The sequence below is a fragment of the Malaclemys terrapin genome, chromosome 9, assembly GCF_027887155.1.
Source record: "Malaclemys terrapin pileata isolate rMalTer1 chromosome 9, rMalTer1.hap1, whole genome shotgun sequence".
Lineage (NCBI taxonomy): Eukaryota > Metazoa > Chordata > Testudines > Emydidae > Malaclemys > Malaclemys terrapin.
The window spans coordinates 60,165,710-60,186,203 of record NC_071513.1 but is presented as its reverse complement, the minus strand read 5'-3'; the positions used below and the strand labels follow the sequence as shown (position 1 = coordinate 60,186,203).

The 20,494-nt window shown below is 44.4% G+C and overlaps 1 protein-coding gene across 1 annotated transcript in view; it reads left to right on the top strand.

Annotated features, from left to right (window-relative positions):
* LOC128843202 (uncharacterized) overlaps positions 1 to 20,494 on the top strand; it is a 336,468-nt gene that overhangs the window by 301,628 nt on the left and 14,346 nt on the right. Inside the window, 5 exon segments of the mRNA XM_054039816.1 lie at positions 9,948 to 10,127; positions 12,796 to 12,990; positions 14,131 to 14,310; positions 15,590 to 15,822; positions 17,759 to 17,888. Of these exon segments, the coding sequence (XP_053895791.1) occupies positions 9,948 to 10,127; positions 12,796 to 12,990; positions 14,131 to 14,310; positions 15,590 to 15,822; positions 17,759 to 17,888 (918 nt within the window).

Here is a 20,494-nt window from a genome sequence, read left to right as displayed (position 1 = left end):
GCAATCTGGATCACTTGGTAAGCTTGGCCCACTCAAACAAACTGTGTTTTAATACAGCCAAATGCAAAGCCATACATTTAGGAATAAAAAATGCAGAGCCACACCTACATGGGGGCTGTATCCTGTAAAGCAGTGACTCTGAAAGGGATTTAGGGGTCATAGTATATTAGGTGACCAGATGCCTGATTTTATAGAGAAACTCCCAATATTTGGGACTTTTTTTATATAGGCACCTATTATCCCCCACCCCCATCCCGATTTTTCACACTTGCTGTCTGGTCACCCTATAGTAGAAGAGCAACTCAATGTGAGCTTCCAAAGTGATGCTGTAGCAGAAAAGGCTAATGTGGTCCTTGGATGTATGAACAGGAGTAGGGAGATGATATATCATTAGAAAGGCTAACACTGGAATACTGTGTCCAATTCTGGTGTCCATTTTTTAAAAAGGATTTGAAAAACTGGAGAGGGTACAGAAAAGAGCCACAAAAACAATTGCAGGGCTGGAGAAAATGCCTTACAGTGAGAAACTTAAGGAGCTCAGTTTGTTTAGTTTATCAGACAGAAGATTGAGAGGTGACTTGATTACTCTGTATAAGTAAGTACCTTCATGGGGAGAAAATCCCAGATACTAAAGGGCTCTTTAATCCAGCAGCGAAAGGCAGAACAAGAACCGATGGCTGGAAACTGGAGCCAGACAAATTCAAACTAGAAATTAGGCACAATATTTTGACAATTGTGGTGCTGAACCATTCAAACAAACTACTGAGGGAAGTGGTGGAGTCTCCATCTGTGGATGTCTTCAAATCAAGGCTGGATTCCTTTCTGAAAGGTATGCTTTAGCCAAATACAAGTTATTGGACCAATACAGGGGAAACTGGGTGAAATGTAGTGCCTTGTGATATTCAGGAAATGAGACTAGATGAGCTAATGGAGCTTTCAGGCCTTACACAGTATGAATAAATGACTATCTAGGAGTTCCCGTCTTAGTAACAAAAGGGGACAATGATTTCTTAAAGCTCCTGGGTAGGGGAATGTTAATTGCCTGGGCCTGGCTCATGCCAAGGGCTGGTTCTGTTTTTGTTATTGGTGTTTTTCTGAAAACCAGCTTGCACATTCTTTGTTGACCTTTTTCTCGTCTCCTCTCTCCTTCCATGAAAACAGAGAGTTGGAGAGCGGGATGTTATTCCTTGACTTTAGCAAAGCTTTTGATACGGTCTCCCACAGTATTCTTGCCGCCAAGTTAAAGAAGTATGGGCTGGATGAATGGACAGTAAGGTGGATAGAAAGCTGGCTAGATCGTCGGGCTCAACGGGTAGTGATCAATGGCTCCATGTCTAGTTGGCAGCCGGTTTCAAGCGGAGTGCCCCAAGGGTCGGTCCTGGGGCCGGTTTTGTTTAATATCTTTATTAATGATCTGGAGGATGGTGTGGACTGCACTCTCAGCAAGTTTGCAGATGACACTAAACTAGGAGGCGTGGTAGATACACTAGAGGGTAGGGATAGGATACAGAGGGACCTAGACAAATTAGAGGATTGGGCCAAAAGAAACCTGATGAGGTTCAACAAGGACAAGTGCAGAGTCCTGCACTTAGGACGGAAGAATCCCATGCACTGCTACAGACTAGGGACCGAATGACTAGGTAGCAGTTCTGCAGAAAAGGACCTAGGGGTCACAGTGGACGAGAAGCTGGATATGAGTCAACAGTGTGCTCTTGTTGCCAAGAAGGCTAACGGCATTTTGGGCTGTATAAGTAGGTGCATTGCCAGCAGATCGAGGAACGTGATCGTTCCCCTTTATTCGACATTGGTGAGGCCTCATCTGGAGTACAGTGTCCAGTTTTGGGCTCCACACTACAAGAAGGATGTGGAAAAATTGGAAAGAGTCCAGCGGAGGGCAACAAAAATGATTAGGGGTCTGGAGCACGACTTATGAGGAGAGGCTGAGGGAACTGGGATTGTTTAGTCTCCAGAAGAGAAGAATGAGGGGGGATTTGATAGCAGCCTTCAACTACCTGAAGGGGGGTTCCAAAGAGGATGGAGCTCGGCTGTTCTCAGTGGTGGCAGATGACAGAACAAGGAGCAATGGTCTCAAGTTGCAGTGGGGGAGGTCCAGGTTGGATATTAGGAAACACTATTTCACTAGGAGGGTGGTGAAGCACTGGAATGCGTTACCTAGGGAGGTGGTGGAGTCTCCTTCCTTGGAGGTTTTTAAGGCCCAGCTTGACAAAGCCCTGGCTGGGATGATTTAGTTGGGAATTGGTCCTGCTTTGAGCAGGGGGTTGGACTAGATGACCTCCTGAGGTCCCTTCCAACCCTGATATTCTATGATTCTATGAGGGGGAGGGAAGCGTTGAACTACAGGAGAAATTTTTAAGTCGGGGCAAAGATTGGCTAGATTACACCTGTACATTTAAAAGAATCTATAGAGTGAGTAAAGCTGTGCCTCTGGGCATGATGGGAAATAATATGCTATATAAAACTTCCCTGCTGCACTTTCCATAGCGGAAGGATTGACAGAGTGAAGCAGCTGGAGCAGTCTGTGGGTTTTGCCTTTTGGGGGGCTTGCTGACTTGCAGACTGGTGGGACTGAAGGCTTTAAATGTTTGGTGTCTTGGCCCAGTTCTCTTTTTCTGTTTCTAATACACGTGTTCGGAGAGATCCAAAGAAATATTCAGAAAAATAAAAGCAACGCTTCTCAGACATATTTTAGTTAGTGCTGCAATGATTGACTTTATAGCTACTCTTGATTGAAAGGCATCTGTTCCAGGGTCACAGAGCAGAAAATGTGGTTCTTGTGCCTTATCCTTTCTCTCAACTGGAGGCTGAGATCCCCTGTGCCTGACTGATAGCCCATGCACCTAGTGAAGGAGGGCTGCTTTTTCAGCTTTTAGTGTTCAGCATAAGCAATAGAAGGTTATTACAGTTTTATTCAAGTAGAACTAAACAGCTGACAGATAAATATTCCCTAACGCAGCCTCCATCCCTGGTTTCATAGGGTTTCTACACAGTTCACAGATCTTTTATCTCTATTAATGTTGCCTGGAGCTTCTGCTAGAACAAGCCTGGGACAGATGAGGCAATTATGCCGAGGTATACAGCCTAAGATCAACAAGAGCTGAACAGTCAAAATACAAACATGCATATAGATGCAGTGCTTGGCAAACTCCATTTCTTTGCATACATATACTTGGCCTAATTTCAGTGTAATTATGTGGATTTGCAGTGGACCCCGGGCTGTTTTTTGCCCCTCTAGGTCATATTTGTTCTGCCCTTGAACAGACAGTGCTTGGGAGCCTGATGCAGCAGCCTCTAACGTACCTTATTGTTCACTTTTGTGACATATCGAGTAACATACACAGTGCTTCTTTGGTGAACTGTAAATGAGCAGCAAACAAATTACAGCCGATTGTAGCTATGTGGACAGTTAAAAACAGCTGCAGATGAATAAAAATGCTAATGTAATATTAGAGCACCTGCAGTACAGTCAATATTCAATGTCAGTGATACACTGATAATATTGCATTTGGTTTGCTGATGTATCCTTGCACACGCAACCCTGGTGTAAATAAAGAGAACTCCCTCATTTCTGCTTATTTCCAGAGTTGCAAACAAAACTGATTGAGAGCAGGTCTGGAGAAGGCAAGGTTTGCATTCTGTTTTCTACCATTTCCCTTCTGGAAACTCTGGGTCACAAGTTGCTTAGGTCTAAGGTGAGCAGATAGCAAGTGTGAAAAATCAGGATACTTTTTTGCGGGGGAGGAGGAGGGGTTAATAGTTGTTTATATAAGACAAAGCCCCTAATATCGGGATGTCTGGTCACCTTACTTAGGTCACAAGAACAAGTTTAGCGGTAGCAAATGCAGGCCTTTCAGAAAAGGTCTGGAGTGGTCAGAATGAAAAGCTGCCGAAGTCACAACAATAGAATGGACAAGTTATACATTGTTGTGTATGGAAACTGACCTTTGTTTCTCAGTGACTATGGTAAATAGCAAGAGCAGGGCATGTGCTGTGGTAACTTTTGTGAACCTTTTCAATCATAGGAGTTGCTCTGCTGGAAGTGATCAATACTCCATCTAGCGTGATGCTTCTGTGGAAGGCAAGAAGCGCTTGTAATGTACCTGTCTAACTATGCAGTGTTCTTGGACATCTTGCAGAAAACCCTTCTCCTCCTATTGTGCTTCCTCTTAATTAGCAAAAGGAGAACCTTAACTGTCCCATTCTTACCCCAGCCGCAACATGTATTTGCCAGAACAAGCTTTGTTGAATTCTACAGTGTCCATTGTGGTTCAGCATCACGTCTGGAACAGCTGCACTTATCAAGTCAGAGAAACTGTGAAATAATATCAATAGTTTAACAATATTTACGGCAATGACATCATGACTGATGTTGAGTAGTGGCACAGTCTACTCTTAAATGATCTATCTCAGAGGAGGGTCTGTTAAAACAAGGAGTCATTTAATCATTCCATGAGAGTCCAACAAAATTATTTTTTTTTAAAAAGGTGCAGATCAAAGACATGATGCACCAATGGGCAGTACATGATATGCTGATAATAATCAATGGACTATTGAATTTTTCAATACCTGTCACCTCCCAAAAGCCAAATAGATCCCTGAGTTAAAGTCGCATTGAATCAGGGAGCTGTAGCAGTCAAGGTGGTGTTTCAAATATTGCGGAACTAAATTGGGTGAGAAAGTCCAGAGCCTAAATAAAACATTTTTCTCTTCACTCTTCTGCCTTAATCTCCTCTCATTGCTCCCTTATTATAGAAATGTTGTTAACGGTTGATGAAACAATAGTTGGTCTATAATCCCCACCACCATTTTTGAGTAACCACTATGAGTCCCAAACATCTTTGGCATGGATGTATCTGCCTACTCCTGGGTATTTGGTATTTCAGCTATGACTCTGTAGCTACATACACAACCACCTTTATAGCGACATTCCTGAATGTAGAAGACGTCAGGTATTAATACTAGACGCTGCATTAAACTAAAGGATAGCCTAGCCGTCCACCTGTGCCGAAGCCTGAGATTTTCAAAGCTGATTAAGCGTTTTACTGACACGGCTCCCATCAAGTTCAATGGGAATTGTGTGTGTAAAATCCCCTAGTGAGCTGTTAACAGCTCAACCTGGGATCATTGCTAATGTTGGGTCTCATTGGCCATACTGTCTTCCTTATAAAGATAGGCAGTTCTGACTGCCTGGAGCTTATAGTATTTATTTATTCACTTCTGCTGAATCTTGCTTGTGTTGCAGCAGCAATTTTGTAAAGAAGCGTCATATAGGTGTGTGTGGCCCCATTCACAGAGTGTGTGACCTGAATGTCTCTGGTACTTGATTCCACACTCAGAGCAGTGGATTTAAGGCCATAGTGGAGTTATTTTATCTTATGAGCTCTTCATAACTTGTATCTTGAGAGGCCCTTTGAATTCTGTTCTTTTCAAGGATTTCTTAGTTAGTCTACTCCATAGCTATATGACAGTGGAGCAAATGAGTCATGCCTGAAGGGAAAGGAGAAATTTCAGCAGTAGGCTTCTATTCCCCTCTGCTATGTGAACCATGAGTAAGCAGTGTAGTAAATGGCCCTAACAGCATTATTGATTAATTATCAAGCTTAAACTTAAACGCCCACACACACACAGCTTAATAGGACAAATTGTATACCATGCATTTAGAAGTGTGAAAAGATCTCTCTACTGCTGCACTAGCTATGGTAGCATTTGGTTTTCTGGGTCACTCACTACCACTATTTAATCCTTGCTTTTCTTACATAGAAAATGGTCCCATACTAACACCAGGTGTATGATCCAAACTCATCCTAACTCAGTGGAGATGGGAAGTAGTGAGGTCCAGTAGATAAGACACAGGACTGGGATTTGAGTCCTGGATTCTATTCCGGCTCTGTCATTGATAGAGTATATGACCTTAGGCACATCTCTTAACTTCTCTGTAACTCTTTTTTCCCATCTGTAAACTGGGGACAATGATGCTTGTCCACCTTTATGAGCCCCTTTGAGTTGCACAGATGAGAAGTGCTCTATTTATGCTAAGCATTATTATAATGCACCCCCAATAGCTGGAGTGCTGAAAAGGGGTGAGGCACAGCTGAAACATTTCGGACCATTTTAGTTGCTATATTAATTCTAGGGGTGGTCAGAAAAACAACAATTCCATTTCATGAAATATGTCACAGTTTGGAATTTGTTTGTGAGAGAGCAGACCAAAACTGAGATATTTCAAAACATGCAACTGCTTTGGAGGACAGGGTCATAATTCAAAATGATCTAGACAAATTGGAGAAATGGTCTGAGTTAAACAGGATGAAGTTTAACAAAGACAAATGCAAAGTGCTCCACTTAGAAAGAAAAAATCAGTTTCACACATACAGAATGGGAAGAGACTGTCTAGGAAGGAGTACGGCAGAAAGGGATCTAGGGGTTATAGTGGACCACAAGCTAAATATGAGTCAACAGTGTGGTGCTGTTGCAAAAAAAGCAAACATGATTCTGGGATGTATTAACAGGTGTGTTGTGAGCAAGACACAAGAAGTCATTCTTCTGCTCTACTCTGCTCTGGTTAGGCCTCAGCTGGAGTATTGTGTCCAGTTCTGGGCACCGCATTTCAAGAAAGATGTGGAGAAATTGGAAAGGGTCCAGAGAAGAGCAACAAGAATGATTAAAGGTCTTGAGAACATGACCTATGAAGGAAGGCTGAAATAATTGGGTTTGTTTAGTTTGGAAAAGAGAAGACTGAGAGGGGACATGATAGCAGTTTTCAGGTATCTAAAAGGGTGTCATAAGGAGGAGGGAGAAAACTTGTTCACCTTAGCCTCTAAGGATAGAACAAGAAGCAATGGGCTTAAACTGCAGCAAGGGAGGTCTAGGTTGGACATTAGGAAAAAGTTCCTAACTGTCAGGGTGGTTAAACACTGGAATAAATTGCCTAGGGAGGTTATGGAATCTCCATCTCTGGAGATATTTAAGAGTAGGTTAGATAAATGTCTATCAGGGATGGTCTAGACAGTGTTTGGTCCTGCCATGCGGGCAGGGGACTGGACTCGATGACCTCTCGAGGTCCCTTCCAGTCCTAGAATCTATGAATCTATGTTGTGAAAAAACTACAGCAAGTTGTTCTCTCACCCCAAAATAGCCTAGTGGTTAGGGCACTCCCCTGGGATGTGAGAGACCCAGGTACCCACCCTGCCATATTCAGAGCTGGGACTTGTCCCTACGTCTCCCACCACCCAGGTGAGTGCCCAAACTAATGGGCTATTGGCTATTCCAGGAATCTTTCTCTCCCTCCCTCACCTGGACCTGAGAAATCTTCCTTGTAACATTTTGGCGAAACAGATACATTGACACAAAACATTTTGGTTTCGATAAAAAAGCATTTCCCATCCAAAATAATTTTGTTTTTTAAAAAATGCAACTAGCTCTATTGCCTCCTGTTCTGCATCCTGTAGCATGCACAAGATCCCCTGCCTTTTTTGTCCATGTACTATTTGTATTGGTACCAAACCAAAAAAAAAAATAGTAACACAGGATGTGATCAACTATGCCTGGAAAAATATAATCAACCTCAGGTGCATATCATAGCCGATGCTGGGCTATACAGCACAGTGGATGGATACAGAGATAATATTTCAGAAGAGATTATTAACATGACTGAAGACGGGGTATTGGGTATAATAAATAACTTGTCATTGAACCATATGTAACGCCAACAGACCTTGGTCGGTGGCGGGTGGGATTGAACCGGGAACCTCTGGAGCTTAGTGCATGAACCTCTACCACATGAGCTAAAAGCAAACTGGCTGTTAGCTAGGGCTGTAGAGCAGACTCATTAATTGCTCTCTCTCTAAGTGGTTTCAGTGCCACTAGATGGGACAGAACACCACACCCAGAAGGTGTGTGGGTTACACGTACACCTCTTCCCCGATATAATGCGACCCGATATAACACGAATTCGGATATAACGCGGTAAAGCAGTGCTCTGGGGGGGTGGGGCTGTGCACTCCAGCGAATCAAAGCAAGTTCGATATAACACGGTTTCACCTATAATGCGGTAAGATTTTTTGGCTCCTGTGGACAGCGTTGTATCGGGGTAGAGGTGTACACAGAAGTTTTCTCCTTTCCCATCCTCCTCAGGGACTGTTCATGCCACCCGCCTTCCAGAGGCTAGCACTGCACAATGGGGTTACAGAAAATCAGGATTCACACCCCCCTCTACATTGGATTAGACTGTTTGGGGACACTTCCCTAACCAAATCATAACGGGAAGAGTCCTGTGTTTTCTTTGACCTCTTAGGAAGGGAGCCCCCAAAGGTTCACAGACTCGCATAGATGTCTAGGCCGTTATTCTTAGTCATGTCCCTGATGAAAGCCCATAAATGTTGTTCTCCAGAGGTTAAGGTTAATGGGAAAGTCTCTGACCCAACAAATCAGGGTGGACTTGTAGGGAAAAGACAGCTGGACATTCCCTTGGTAGTGATTATCACAGTGCAGGATACAAAGATTTTCCTTATGGTCCCTTGCTTTTACTTCTTCATGCATTTTTTTTAAAATGATCTTTTAGGGTTGAAGTTTTCCAGGCTTCGTCTCTGCCAGAGCAAAGCTTTTACTTGGAATGTTTGAAGTGAACCTCCTCTGATGTTACTGAATCATGAGTGGGTGCAGGGAAGGACTATTGTCCCCATGGTTATAAGGACTTGCTGCTCTGTTTTATCACACAGATCATTGAAAAATGACTCAACCATGGCATGTAAATAGTCCTGAGTGAGGAGTATGTCCAAGACTAAGTTTTAAACAAATTGTTTGGAAAGTAAGAAAGTTGCAACCATTTGAAAATTACATACTGAATACACGCAGTAGAATCATTCCTTAAATGCAAGTGATTGTTCGCCCAAAGAGCTGGGCTGAGCATATGTGCATTTTTTCCAAAGTAAGCACTTTTTGATATATGTTAATAACCAGTTGACCCTAAGCTTAAGCATTTATTTTCCTTTGAGGACTTACTTAAAGAGGCTTAAGTGCTAATTTTAACCACCCTAAAAGCAGCATAAAATCTTAGGTCACTGTGGGGTACTTTCTGTTCTGAAAAGTGGCTCTGTAAAAATGCTACCATTGGGTTCCATTTTTGTATCTCAAGGGCTTCCTTAGCAAATATGACCTGGTGCCACAAACGTGCTCTGAGATCTAAAGTGCATGCTCTGTTCTTTCAGGCTAATGCATAATCACCAATAACAACAACTCTCTGATCCAAAATCTGCCTCATTTACCCAGCACCTCTCGCTGTTTCAAACTGGGGTGGATCAGATGCAATAGAAAGCACAGTTTGGCTGTGCAGTTGGCACTTAGTAATTCTGTTGATGAAGCATGAGCGAGAATGGACTTGGCTTCTTGTCACTTCGCTGCTTCTGAAGGGCTCTAAAGCAATAAAATCTGATTTGGGGCCTAGTCAGCAGAGATGACTCTGAATACACAGAGAGTGCAGGGCAGGTCATTTCAGTAAGAAGGTGCCGTTTGAAATAGTCACTATTCAGCCCTATGAACTGCACTAAGAAATGAATGTGCTTTAAATTCTTATGCTACTGCAAGGATTTGAAGGTTCTTATTCACACTAGAATAAGAACCAGATTGAGGCTTTAAACTGGGCCCATACTGGGACAAGGAGGGGCTACACTGCAGCATGAGCCCCTGGAAACCAGGAGTTCACACAACAGTGTCAGCCTTCCAAAGCTTGGAACATGCTGTCTTTTGCTGGACACTGTGAGTGTGTGTGCAGGGAAGGCAGCATGGTTCTGTCCTCCTCCTGTTCACAGTGGGGTGACTTGTGCCATTTGTGGCAGTGATCTGGAACAAGGCCTGTGCTCAGAGTGCTAGTTGAGTGAAATGCTTCTGTTGGAGGTAACTGGTTGCCAATGCTTTACTTGCTCTGTTCCCAGCTCATCAGCGATGGCAGCGTGGTATACGCAGAAGCCCTCTGGGATCATGTCACCATGGATGACCAAGAGCTGGGATTCAAGGCTGGCGATGTCATCGAAGTGATGGATGCTACCAACAAGGAGTGGTGGTGGGGGAGGATCCTGGACAGCGAAGGCTGGTTTCCAGCCAGCTTTGTACGGGTAAGGACCTAAACATTGTTTTTAACCCCAGTCTGTTAACACCAGCTCCCTGATAGGAGTGCCCCAAGCACTTCCATGGTTGGAGGTGATTTGGTGTAGAATGTGCTGGTGATCAGAGCCATGTACATTGTTGTTTCTCTTTAATAATGCTTGCTAGGGTTACCAACCCTCCTGGTTTCGCCGGGAGTCTCCCGGAATCAGACTCTATCTCCCGGAGGCTACTGAAGCCAAACTGGGAGATTTTAGGCCGCTAAAAGTCCGGTGGCGCAGCGGGGCAAAAGCAGGCTGCCCCACTCCCTGAAGTGGCCAGCATGTCCCTGGTGGTGGGGGGTGGGTAAGGAGTCTCCGCACACTGCCTCTGCCCTGAGCACCGATTCCGCAGCTCCCACTGGCCGGGAACTGTGGCCAATGGGAGCTGCGGGGGCGGTGCCTGCACCCCTCACCCCTTCCACACCCCAAACCACTGCCTAGCCCTGAGCTCCCTTCCAGAGCTAGCACCCCATACTGCCTCCACACTCTGAACCCCCTCCCACATCCCAATCCCCTGGCCCAACTCTGAGCCCCCTTCCACACCCAAACTCCCTCCCAGAGCTTGCACCCCACACCCCCTCCTTCACCCCAACCCCCTGCCTCACTGAAAGTGAGTGAGAGTGGGGAAGAACGAGCGCTGGAGGATGGAGTGAATGGGGTGGAGCAGGAGCAGGGTTTCAGGGAAGGGGCGGGGCAAGGGTATTTGGGTTTGTGTGATTAGACAGTTGGCAACCCTATGCTGTCCTGAACTGAAGCCTCAGTGGATCTCTCCATTTGTCATGGTAGGCCCAAATCCCCAGCGACTGTAAAGCATCATAATTGAATTGAAATCAATGGAGCCATGCCGAACCTACACCAGCTGAGAATCTGGCCCTACAAGCCCCATTTATTGGATGTGACAGACTTAGTGGACAAAATGTGAGCTCCAGAAGTGTAGTCTGTGGTTTGGATAGTGCAGAAGTGGGATTCCTTACTGCTGGTTTGCTGGGCCATCCGAGTTCTCCTTACTTACTAGGGGGGAGGGATAGCTCAGTGGTTTGAGCATTGGCCTGCTAAACCCAGGGTTGTGAGTTCAATCCTTGAGGGGGCCACTTGGGAATCTGGGGCAAAATCAGTACTTGGTCCTGCTAGTGAAGGCAGGGGGCTGGACTCGATGACCTTTCAAGGTCCCTTCCAGTTCTAGGAGATGGGATATCTCCATTATTTTTTTTTTTTTTTTTTTTTTTTTTTTTTTTTTACTTATGGGGGAGAACAAGAGCCCAGGCAGATTCAGTGCATAGGCCACATATTTTCCTTCCCTTTCCAGGTAAGAGGGAATTTTCATTCCATTGTGTGAGCTGCAGTTCTCAGTATGGAATCCCAGCTCTGCTTCAGCACGACTACATTAACTGAGAATTGATATGGGGAAATTCAGGTCTGTCAGGATACCTGGATTCTCAGTTATTTGTCCTCACGCAAATTACCTGATACAAATTATGTATTTATGCCTATAGCAAAAGTCCTGGTTGGGAGTCTGACTGATTGGGACATAAAAGTTTTGAAATCTTTTGCTAGGGCTGTGCAGGAGGCAAAGAAGAGGTTCCTTGTCTCCTCCTTAGCATCCTTAGTCCCTAGCCGAAGACCTGTTCCAGATGATAAAATGTTGCCTGGAACTACCTAACAGTGATTTTAGTACAGCTGATAAGGTAGACAGTGTACAGCAAGTCCTCTACGAAAATGTCTGATATTTTTGCCAATATTCATGCTGTGCTGCCATCTAGTGGCCATACTGAAAGAAGCATGAGTCTCATATTAAATGTGTCAAGTATCAGAGGGGTAGCCCTGTTAGTCTGGAGCTGTAAAAAGCAAGAAAGAATCCTGTGGTACCTTATAGACTAACAGATGTATTGGAGCATAAGCTTTCGTGGGTGAATACCCACTTCGTCAGACGCAGCCTTGAGCTGTCTCTTCATATGGCATTACTTGCCCACTGGCATCTGTATTCAATTCATATAAAGAAATGTTTTATTACTGTTATTTACCTTGTAAGTAATGAGTGTCCTTTAATTTACTCCTTAACAAAGACTATCAAAGCAGAATTTATCAATTGATTTATTCCCCTAAACCCACCCCATAAAAAACCCTCAGACTTGACTAGTAAATCATTTACTGAGGTGCTTTCCCTTGATTTATATGTATTTCCTCACATCACATCTGTGATCCTTCCATCCAAGAGGGAACCCATCAATGTCACACCTTAGTTAACGGGAGCAGTGGCTGGGTGATATGAAGGCATCCCCCAGGTGCTGAATACCTATCCTCTGCCATATTCTCAGCCCCTCCAAGGTCTATGGAGCAAATGGCAAGGTCTACTGACTGAAACTAGCTATCCCTATCACTAGAACTCCCTCCACCCTCCCCTGGCCAATCTCTGGGCCCAGGTTCTGGATATTTCATAGAATTAATTCTGGAGGACACTGACTAACCCGTGTGTGGGCTCTAGGAATGTGACAGGGAGGAAGTGCCCATCACAGCAGCCTTGCTGTCCTCCAACATGTCCTTCTTGGTGGTAGAAGGATCTGAATTAGTGACCCAGGCAAGATGAGAGAGTAAAAACAGGGAGTGTTACCCAATGGAAACCCATGTGTGTTTGACACAGCTCCGAGTGAACCAAGATGAACCCATGGAAGACTATCCTATGAAGGCAGAGGACGGCAAAGAGGAGGATGCCAGCACCGCCGCCCGGCGTTATGGAGTGGGGCAGACCAGCAAGGACCAAATGAGGACCAATGTTATCAACGAGATCATAAGCACAGAGAGAGACTACATCAAACACCTGAAGGACATCTGTGAGGTAACCAGGCTGTGAAAGGAGAGAATAAGGGGCAGATAGAATGGGTGTGACCCAAATGCATGAACTGAACCCACTTCAGAAGGGAGAGATCCCCAGCCCCCACCCTACTAAGCTGTCTTGTGCTCTTCTTTTCTCTCTAGCTGCAAATTACTCTTCTTCCCTTAAGAAAAGAACCCTCGGTTAGCAGAGTTGTCTCTCTGTCATATACCTGTTATATACCCTTTGCCTACCCCCTCTGTAATCACTGTGCATGTTCAGGAAATGGAGAATACTGATTCATTCCAGGAATATCCCAAATGCCCCTTTATTTGGAGCACAAAGAGGAGTCCTGATGAAATGTAATGAACTGAATTTCCCAAGCCAAGAAGACTAGAATACTAGCACCACTATATTCTTTATTAATAAATGGTAATAGGTGGCATGAACAGAAATACCAGTTTTCATGCAATTCATATACTCATAGATCCAAATCCTGGGGAATGTTCGGCCTATTAGAGCATTCACTTCTGAACATGCTGAATATTCTGACATCTCCTTTAACAAGAGACGTGCCAGGTGGTGATGATTGGTGATAACAGCTTTGCATGGACATAGGACCTTTCCTCCCCAAACACTTCGCAAAATACATATCTAAAACACCACTGAGCTGCAGCCTCATCCGGGATGGACAGAGGAAGCCAACTGGGGCGAAACAGAGACAGTTTTATCCAAGGACACTAGTATATTCAAGCCCAGATCCTCAGCTTGTGTAAAACAGCATAACTCCATCAATGGAGCTATGTCGATTTATACCAGCTGAGGATCTGACCCTTTGTGTTTAACCAGAATATCTGGTACACATACAGTCAGTTAGTTATTTACCGGAGAAGATTCTATAGCGCAAGTTGTACCATTGAGCATGGGTTACAGTGTCATCCAAGGCCTGTTTCTGACTATGGTTTGATTTCCATGTGTGCCATTTTTAGGCATGGTACCTTCAGAAATAGTAATAAAAGCACAGCGGACTCATACTAGAAAGGTATAGCGTTTTGATCTAAAACCCACTGCAGTCAATGAGAGTCTTTCATTGACTCCAGTTGTCTGTGGACCAGGCCTTTGAGCAAATACCCAACACACCTTGAAAATCTGACTTCCTCCCAGGGTTACATTAAGCAGTGCCGCAAGAGGGCTGACATGTTTACAGAAGAACAGCTGAAGACAATCTTTGGGAACATCGAAGACATTTACAAATGCCAGAAAAAATTTGTAAAAGCGCTGGAGAAGAAATTCAACAAAGACCATCCACACTTGAGTGAGGTCGGCTCCTGCTTCCTAGAATATGTGAGTTGATTTGCAGTGTCTTCGTGGGAGAAGGCTAGCTGGGGAGATGTTAGCTGGATAGAATTTTTAAGCTTTAGGTTTTTTAGAATTAAATCTGTAGCCCTTCTGGTTGCCAAGAAGACCTTCCCAATGTGACTCAATAAAAAGCTGCCTTGCTGAGTGCAATACCTCTCCATTGGGTTTGTAAACTCTGTAGCCTAATGTTGCCATTTGCAGGCCAATATTTTAAGTGTTTTACTCCTGATCATCAGTTCATCAGAAACGTCCATCTGGGTAGGGGATAGAGTGGCCTGTGGAGTACATGGGATGTTGGACGCATCCTAGCCTGTCTGAAAAGTAGCATGTACCATAATTTTTAATTGGCTTCAGCCAGGAAAACATATAGGACATTTATCAGATCATATAGATATAGATCCATCATTGAGTGTATAGGCCTACCAGGGAGAGAAGTATATCAGCATGCCTGGCATACCCACTACCAAAGGGCACCACTACCAAGGCCAGGGTGAGGCGTGGAAGAGACTAGTGGTTGCCTAACGTGATCATTCCCCTTTATTCAACATTGGTGAGGCCTCATCTGGAGTACTGTGTCCAGTTTTGGGCCCCACACTACAAGAAGGATGTGGAAATATTGGAAAGAGTCCAGTGGAGGGCAACAAAAATGATTAGGGGGCTGGAGCACATGACTTATGAGGAGAGGCTGAGGGAACTAGGATTGTTTAGTCTCCAGAAGAGAAGAATGAGGGGGGATTTAATAGCTGCTTTCAACTACCTGAAGGGGGGTTCCAAAGAGGATGGAGCTCAGCTGTTCTCAGTGGTGGCAGATGACAGAACAAGGATCAATGGTCTCAAGTTGCAGTGGGAGAGGTCTAGGTTGGATATTAGGAAACACTATTTCACTAGGAGGGTGGTGAAGCACTGGAATGCGTTACCTAGGGAGGTGGTGGAATCTCCTTCCTTGGAGGGTTTTAAGGCCCGGCTTGACAAAGTCCTGGCTGGGATGATTTAGTTGGGAATTGGTCCTGCTTTGAGCAGGGGGTTGGACTAGATGACCTCCTGAGGTCCCTTCTAACCCTGATACTATGATTCTATGATTCTACCAGGACAGTTGGGTGGAGTCCCTTTATTGGGAAGCAGGGTAGGTACTGTAGTTGTTTTGGGAAGAGGGGCCTGCAGTGGGTAGAGAATGGCTGAGCTCTGCACTGTGCAGCATTTTCAGGCCCAGACCCTGATATGAGAGAGATTACCACTAGGGGTTGCCTTTTCATTCCCATTTCAGCAAACAGAGTTCCAGATATACTCCGAGTACTGCAACAACCACCCCAACGCCTGCGTGGAGCTGTCCCGACTCACCAAAGTCAACAAGTATGTCTACTTCTTTGAAGCGTGCCGCCTGCTTCAGAAGATGATAGACATCTCTTTGGATGGGTTTCTGCTGACTCCAGTGCAGAAAATCTGCAAGTATCCACTGCAGCTGGCTGAACTACTCAAATATACCAACCCCCAGCACAGGTAGGTGCAAAATGTCAGGGAACGGCTTATACATGCATGGGAATGGGGAATTTGAGAACAGTTGTCTCAGAGTTACAGAAAAAGGATATTCATGGTAGCTGTATGTTATATTCACAATTGTTTAGCATGCCCTCTTACCAGATATCTCCTTTTCTATTAGGCAAACACTGAGCTTTCTCTATCTGTGTAGTAGGTACCACCCTACTGATTGTTTAGTATCATGTTCATTTCCTTATTTGAGCCCCAAGAGTGATATTAGCACAGCAAATAGGCCTCATGAGTCAACTTGTGCTTCCTTTGCTGGCTGTGCAGGAGCACAGCACAAAATGCTGTAGATCCTACCAAAACAAAGGCTGTTTGTCTGGGAATCTGAACAAAGCCTGAGTTAGAAGTATCATGTCTGAAAGGATGGGCTCTTCGGCCAGAATTAGCCAGGATGTCTGAGCAGCCAGGCTGTGGCTAATACTGCAGGGTATGAGGGGAGTGGTGGACTTGGTCTGCTGCTGTCCTATGGCCCAGTGGATTCATGGTGAGCACAGACGTACATCTTCAGGCATCTAGTTTGCCCTCCCTGCCTGCAGTAACTGGGTACCATTGTGGAGATCTTCTCCATCGCATCAGGGACATGCACAGTTCATGCATTAGGTCTGGGCTGCTTCAGCCCCCTCTGCACAGTCACCCCCCAGCTTTGAAACCTGTTCCTAGGACACACTGCATGGGCATGTTTGTTCCATGATTTCGATTTTATGGAGTCAGGGTAATAGGCTTAAAAAATACCCGGCCAGATCCTCAGTTAGTGGGAATCATTGCACTTAAAATGTCTTCAGTGGGGCTACACACATTGCTGAGGATGTGGCCCTTTGGCTCTAGAGAACTTGCCCTTGGGCATCATAACAATTTTAAGGCGCAACAAACTTTGGGCCCATGTTTTTAAACAGAATCTCTTTACAGTTTTGACGGAATCTGTTCAAATTCTCATAGCGCAACCATTGATCAACTGGTTTTTTTAAGGAATCACAGTACAAGGAACGTATTTGTGTATAATAAAATGTGTCTCTTAATAATGCACCTGATATAACTAGAGTTACACAAATAAACCTGAAAATCTGTATTGGAGGAAAGTGATCATAGTGACACACTATGAATTGAGCTGGACTTTCAAGTTCCTAATGACCACACTGATGTTTCTCAGAATTACTTTGTGTGTGTGTTATTAAATTCGTAAATACTATGTTGTGAAACTAAATATATCTGGAAGGGGTTACTCAGAGTACGTGCCACAGTGGGTGCTCTGAGATTTTGGAAATAGTGTGTAAGGCAAGACACTCCAACGCTCTTCTTCCAGGGATAATGAGTGAGATGGTGGTAGCAGATGGTGTTTGGGTTGGTTGCAGGAGATTCTGTCCTACCACAAATAGATAATGCCTCCTGTTTGAAAGGGACCCATGCATTTCTAAATGGTCTTGGTCCCATGTCTGACAACTAAATCTTCAAATGTAATGGCATGAAAATATTGTGGCTTTAACAATTTCACTTAAAAAATAGTTTTTGTGATGGACAAAATAGTGGCTTTAAATCTCCAGAGAAAACAGTTACTTAGAATAACAAGTACTTTGCACCTGCTGGGTTAGATTTTCAGATACTCAGCGCTAACCATTCGGGCCTGGCTTTCCAAAGAACTCAGCTCCTTTCAAAATCTGACCTCTTATTTTCATGCCTAAATGAGAGATGAGTTCTTCTGAAAATGTGGCCCACGGGGCTCTCCGTGTGACATTGTTCAAGTGCTTTAGAAATACAACCCTAGTGAGTGGCAGAACCAGAAATGGAACCCAGATTTCCAGCTCTGTGCTCCAGTTCACTAGACTCTAGAGTTGCAGCACTTTCAGATTCCAGTCTGCTCATGTAGACGTGCCTAATGAAATCTGTTTCGCCCTAGGGATTTTAAAGATGTTGAAGCTGCCTTAAATGCCATGAAGAACGTTGCTCGACTGATCAATGAGAGAAAAAGGAGGCTGGAGAACATAGACAAAATTGCCCAGTGGCAGAGTTCCATAGAGGACTGGGAGGTGAGGGGACTCAAGTGCCACACAGAGTGAATGGGGCCCCCAAGTGATTATTTTATATGGCTCACTAGCCCAATCACATTCTGTCACACTCATGCTTATTGATTCACCTTCTCCTGATAGGGTTGGAGGAACTCTGAAAGACCTGAGCTAGGCTGATACCCTTCTACAGCTTTGTACAGCTCTCTGGGTCCTGTTTACCATACATCCTTGCTCTTTGCAGAAGGAAATTGGCACATGCTGCTTACTGAAATTCCAATAAATCATTTATTATTTGAATAATTTTCAAGCATTATTGAGGCAGGCAGAGCTGGCATCTAGGCGACATCCTTGAGAAGGCTACCAGGCCCTGACAGATAAAATGGCATCTGAATTTTCCTATAGTATTTGTACATGCTCAGAAAAGCTTTTTAAAACCAGTTTTATTTATTTATTTTTTAAATAAACAAAACTGCCTGTTTTTTAGAGCTGAGCAAATGTATTTTGATTAAATTATCCTTTTTTCCCCCCTCATCAGCTGGTGTAAACTAATGTAGCTCCTCTGAGGGCAGAGGATTTGGCTCAGCAGATGAGCAGATGATCCAAACCTGGCAAATGGGGCTGAATCCAGAACAAAATTTCATTTTCTGCATATGCCCAGCCAAATTGGTGCTCAATGGATGTGAGAGGGACAGCATCCCTCACTCTCATGGGAGGCAGGGATTGTGCTCCAGTGTTGTGATGGAATGAGATCATGCTGTGATAACTGGACCTACACATTTACCCTAATTGTGAGTTCAATTGTAAAATAGTGTGTTTATGTTCATAAGGTGTCACAATAACCTAGAACAACAAATGTTGATGGGAAAAGGTGCAAAAGGGAAACAGGCTGAATCAGTCCAAACAAAAAGGCCTCCTGATATAACTCAAGGAGTGTGTTAAGAGAAGTGTGCAACCAGAAATCAGTGAACCAAAATTGGTATGTCAGAAACTAGGCCTAACTGGTGGACAAAATAATGAGGGTATGCACTATCCACCCATAATTCCCTTTCGGAGGTCCTTAAAAAAAGAGACGTTGGGGGGGAAATTGGCTACTGGAGCAAGCTTCACCATCATGGCTACTACTCCCCACCATCTCCTGGGATCCTGGGCCTTCATCATCCTGATCCTGGAGCTGTCCTGAGCAGACCAGGCCAGGGAGAGCGACCTAGGGGACGTCACCACCACTGCCAGCTCCAGCTGAATCCCAAACACCACCTGAGATGAAACAGGATTGGACTTTAACAGCAGCAGCAGCTCCAGCTCATCTCAACTAACTTCTTCTCTCTTCCCCAAAAGGACAGTTATGACCATAGAATCATAGACTTTAAGGTCAGAAGGGACCATTATGATCATGTAGTCTGACCTCCTGCACAACGCAGGCCACAGAATGTCACCCACCCACTCCTGTATCAAACCTGTGTCTGAGCCATTGAAGACCTCAAATCATGGTTTAAAGCCTTCAAGGTGCAGAGAATCTTCCAGCAAGTGACCCGTGCCCCACGCTGCAGAGGAAGGCGAAAAAACCCCAGGGCTTCTGCCAATCTGCCCTGGAGAAAAATCCTTCCCGACCCCAAATATGGCAATCAGCTAAACCCTGAGCATGTGGGCAAGACTCACCAGCCAGTACCCAGAAAAGAATTCTCTGTAGTAACTCAGATCCCATCACAAGCCATTGGGCATATTTACCGCTAGTAGTCAAAGACTAATTGATTGCCAAAATTAGGCTATCCCATTATACCATCTCCTCCATAAACTTATCAAGCTTAGTCTTGAAGCCAGATATGTCTTTTGCCCCCACTATTCCCCTTGGAAGGCTGTTCCAGAACTTCATTCCTCTGATGGTTAGAAACCTTCGTCTAATTTCAAGTCTAAACTTCCTGATAGCCAGTTTATATCCATTTGTTCTTGTGTCCACATTGGTACTGAGCTTAAATAATTCCTCTCCCTCCCTGGTATTTATTCCTGTGATATATTTATAGAGAGCAGTCATATCTCCCCTCCGCCTTCTTTTGGTTAGGCTAAACAAGCCAAGCTCTTTGAGTCTCCTTTCATATGACAGGTTTTCCATTCCTCGGATCCTCTTGTAGCCCTTCTCTGAACCTGTTCCAGTTTGAATTCATCCTTCTTAAACATGGGTGACCAGAACTGCACATAGTATTCCAGATGCGGGCTCACCAGTGCCTTGTATAACAGTACTAACACTTGCTTATCTCTATTGGAAATACCTCGCCTGATGCATCCCAAGACCGCATTAGCTTTTTTCACGGCCATATCACATTGGCAGCTCATAGACATCCTGTGATCAATCAATACTCTGAGGTCCTTCTCCTCCTCTGTTACTTCCAACTGATGCCTCCCCGGCTTATAACAATAGTTCTTGTTATTAATCCCTAAATGCATGACCTTGCACTTTTCACTATTAAATTTCATCCTATTACTATTACTCCAGTTTACAAGGTTATCCAAATCTTCCTGTATGATATCCCGGTCCTTTTCTGTATTGGCAATACCTCCCAGCTTTGTGTCATCCGCAAACTTTATTAGCACATTCCCACTCTTTGTGTCAAGGTCAGTAATAAAAAGATTAA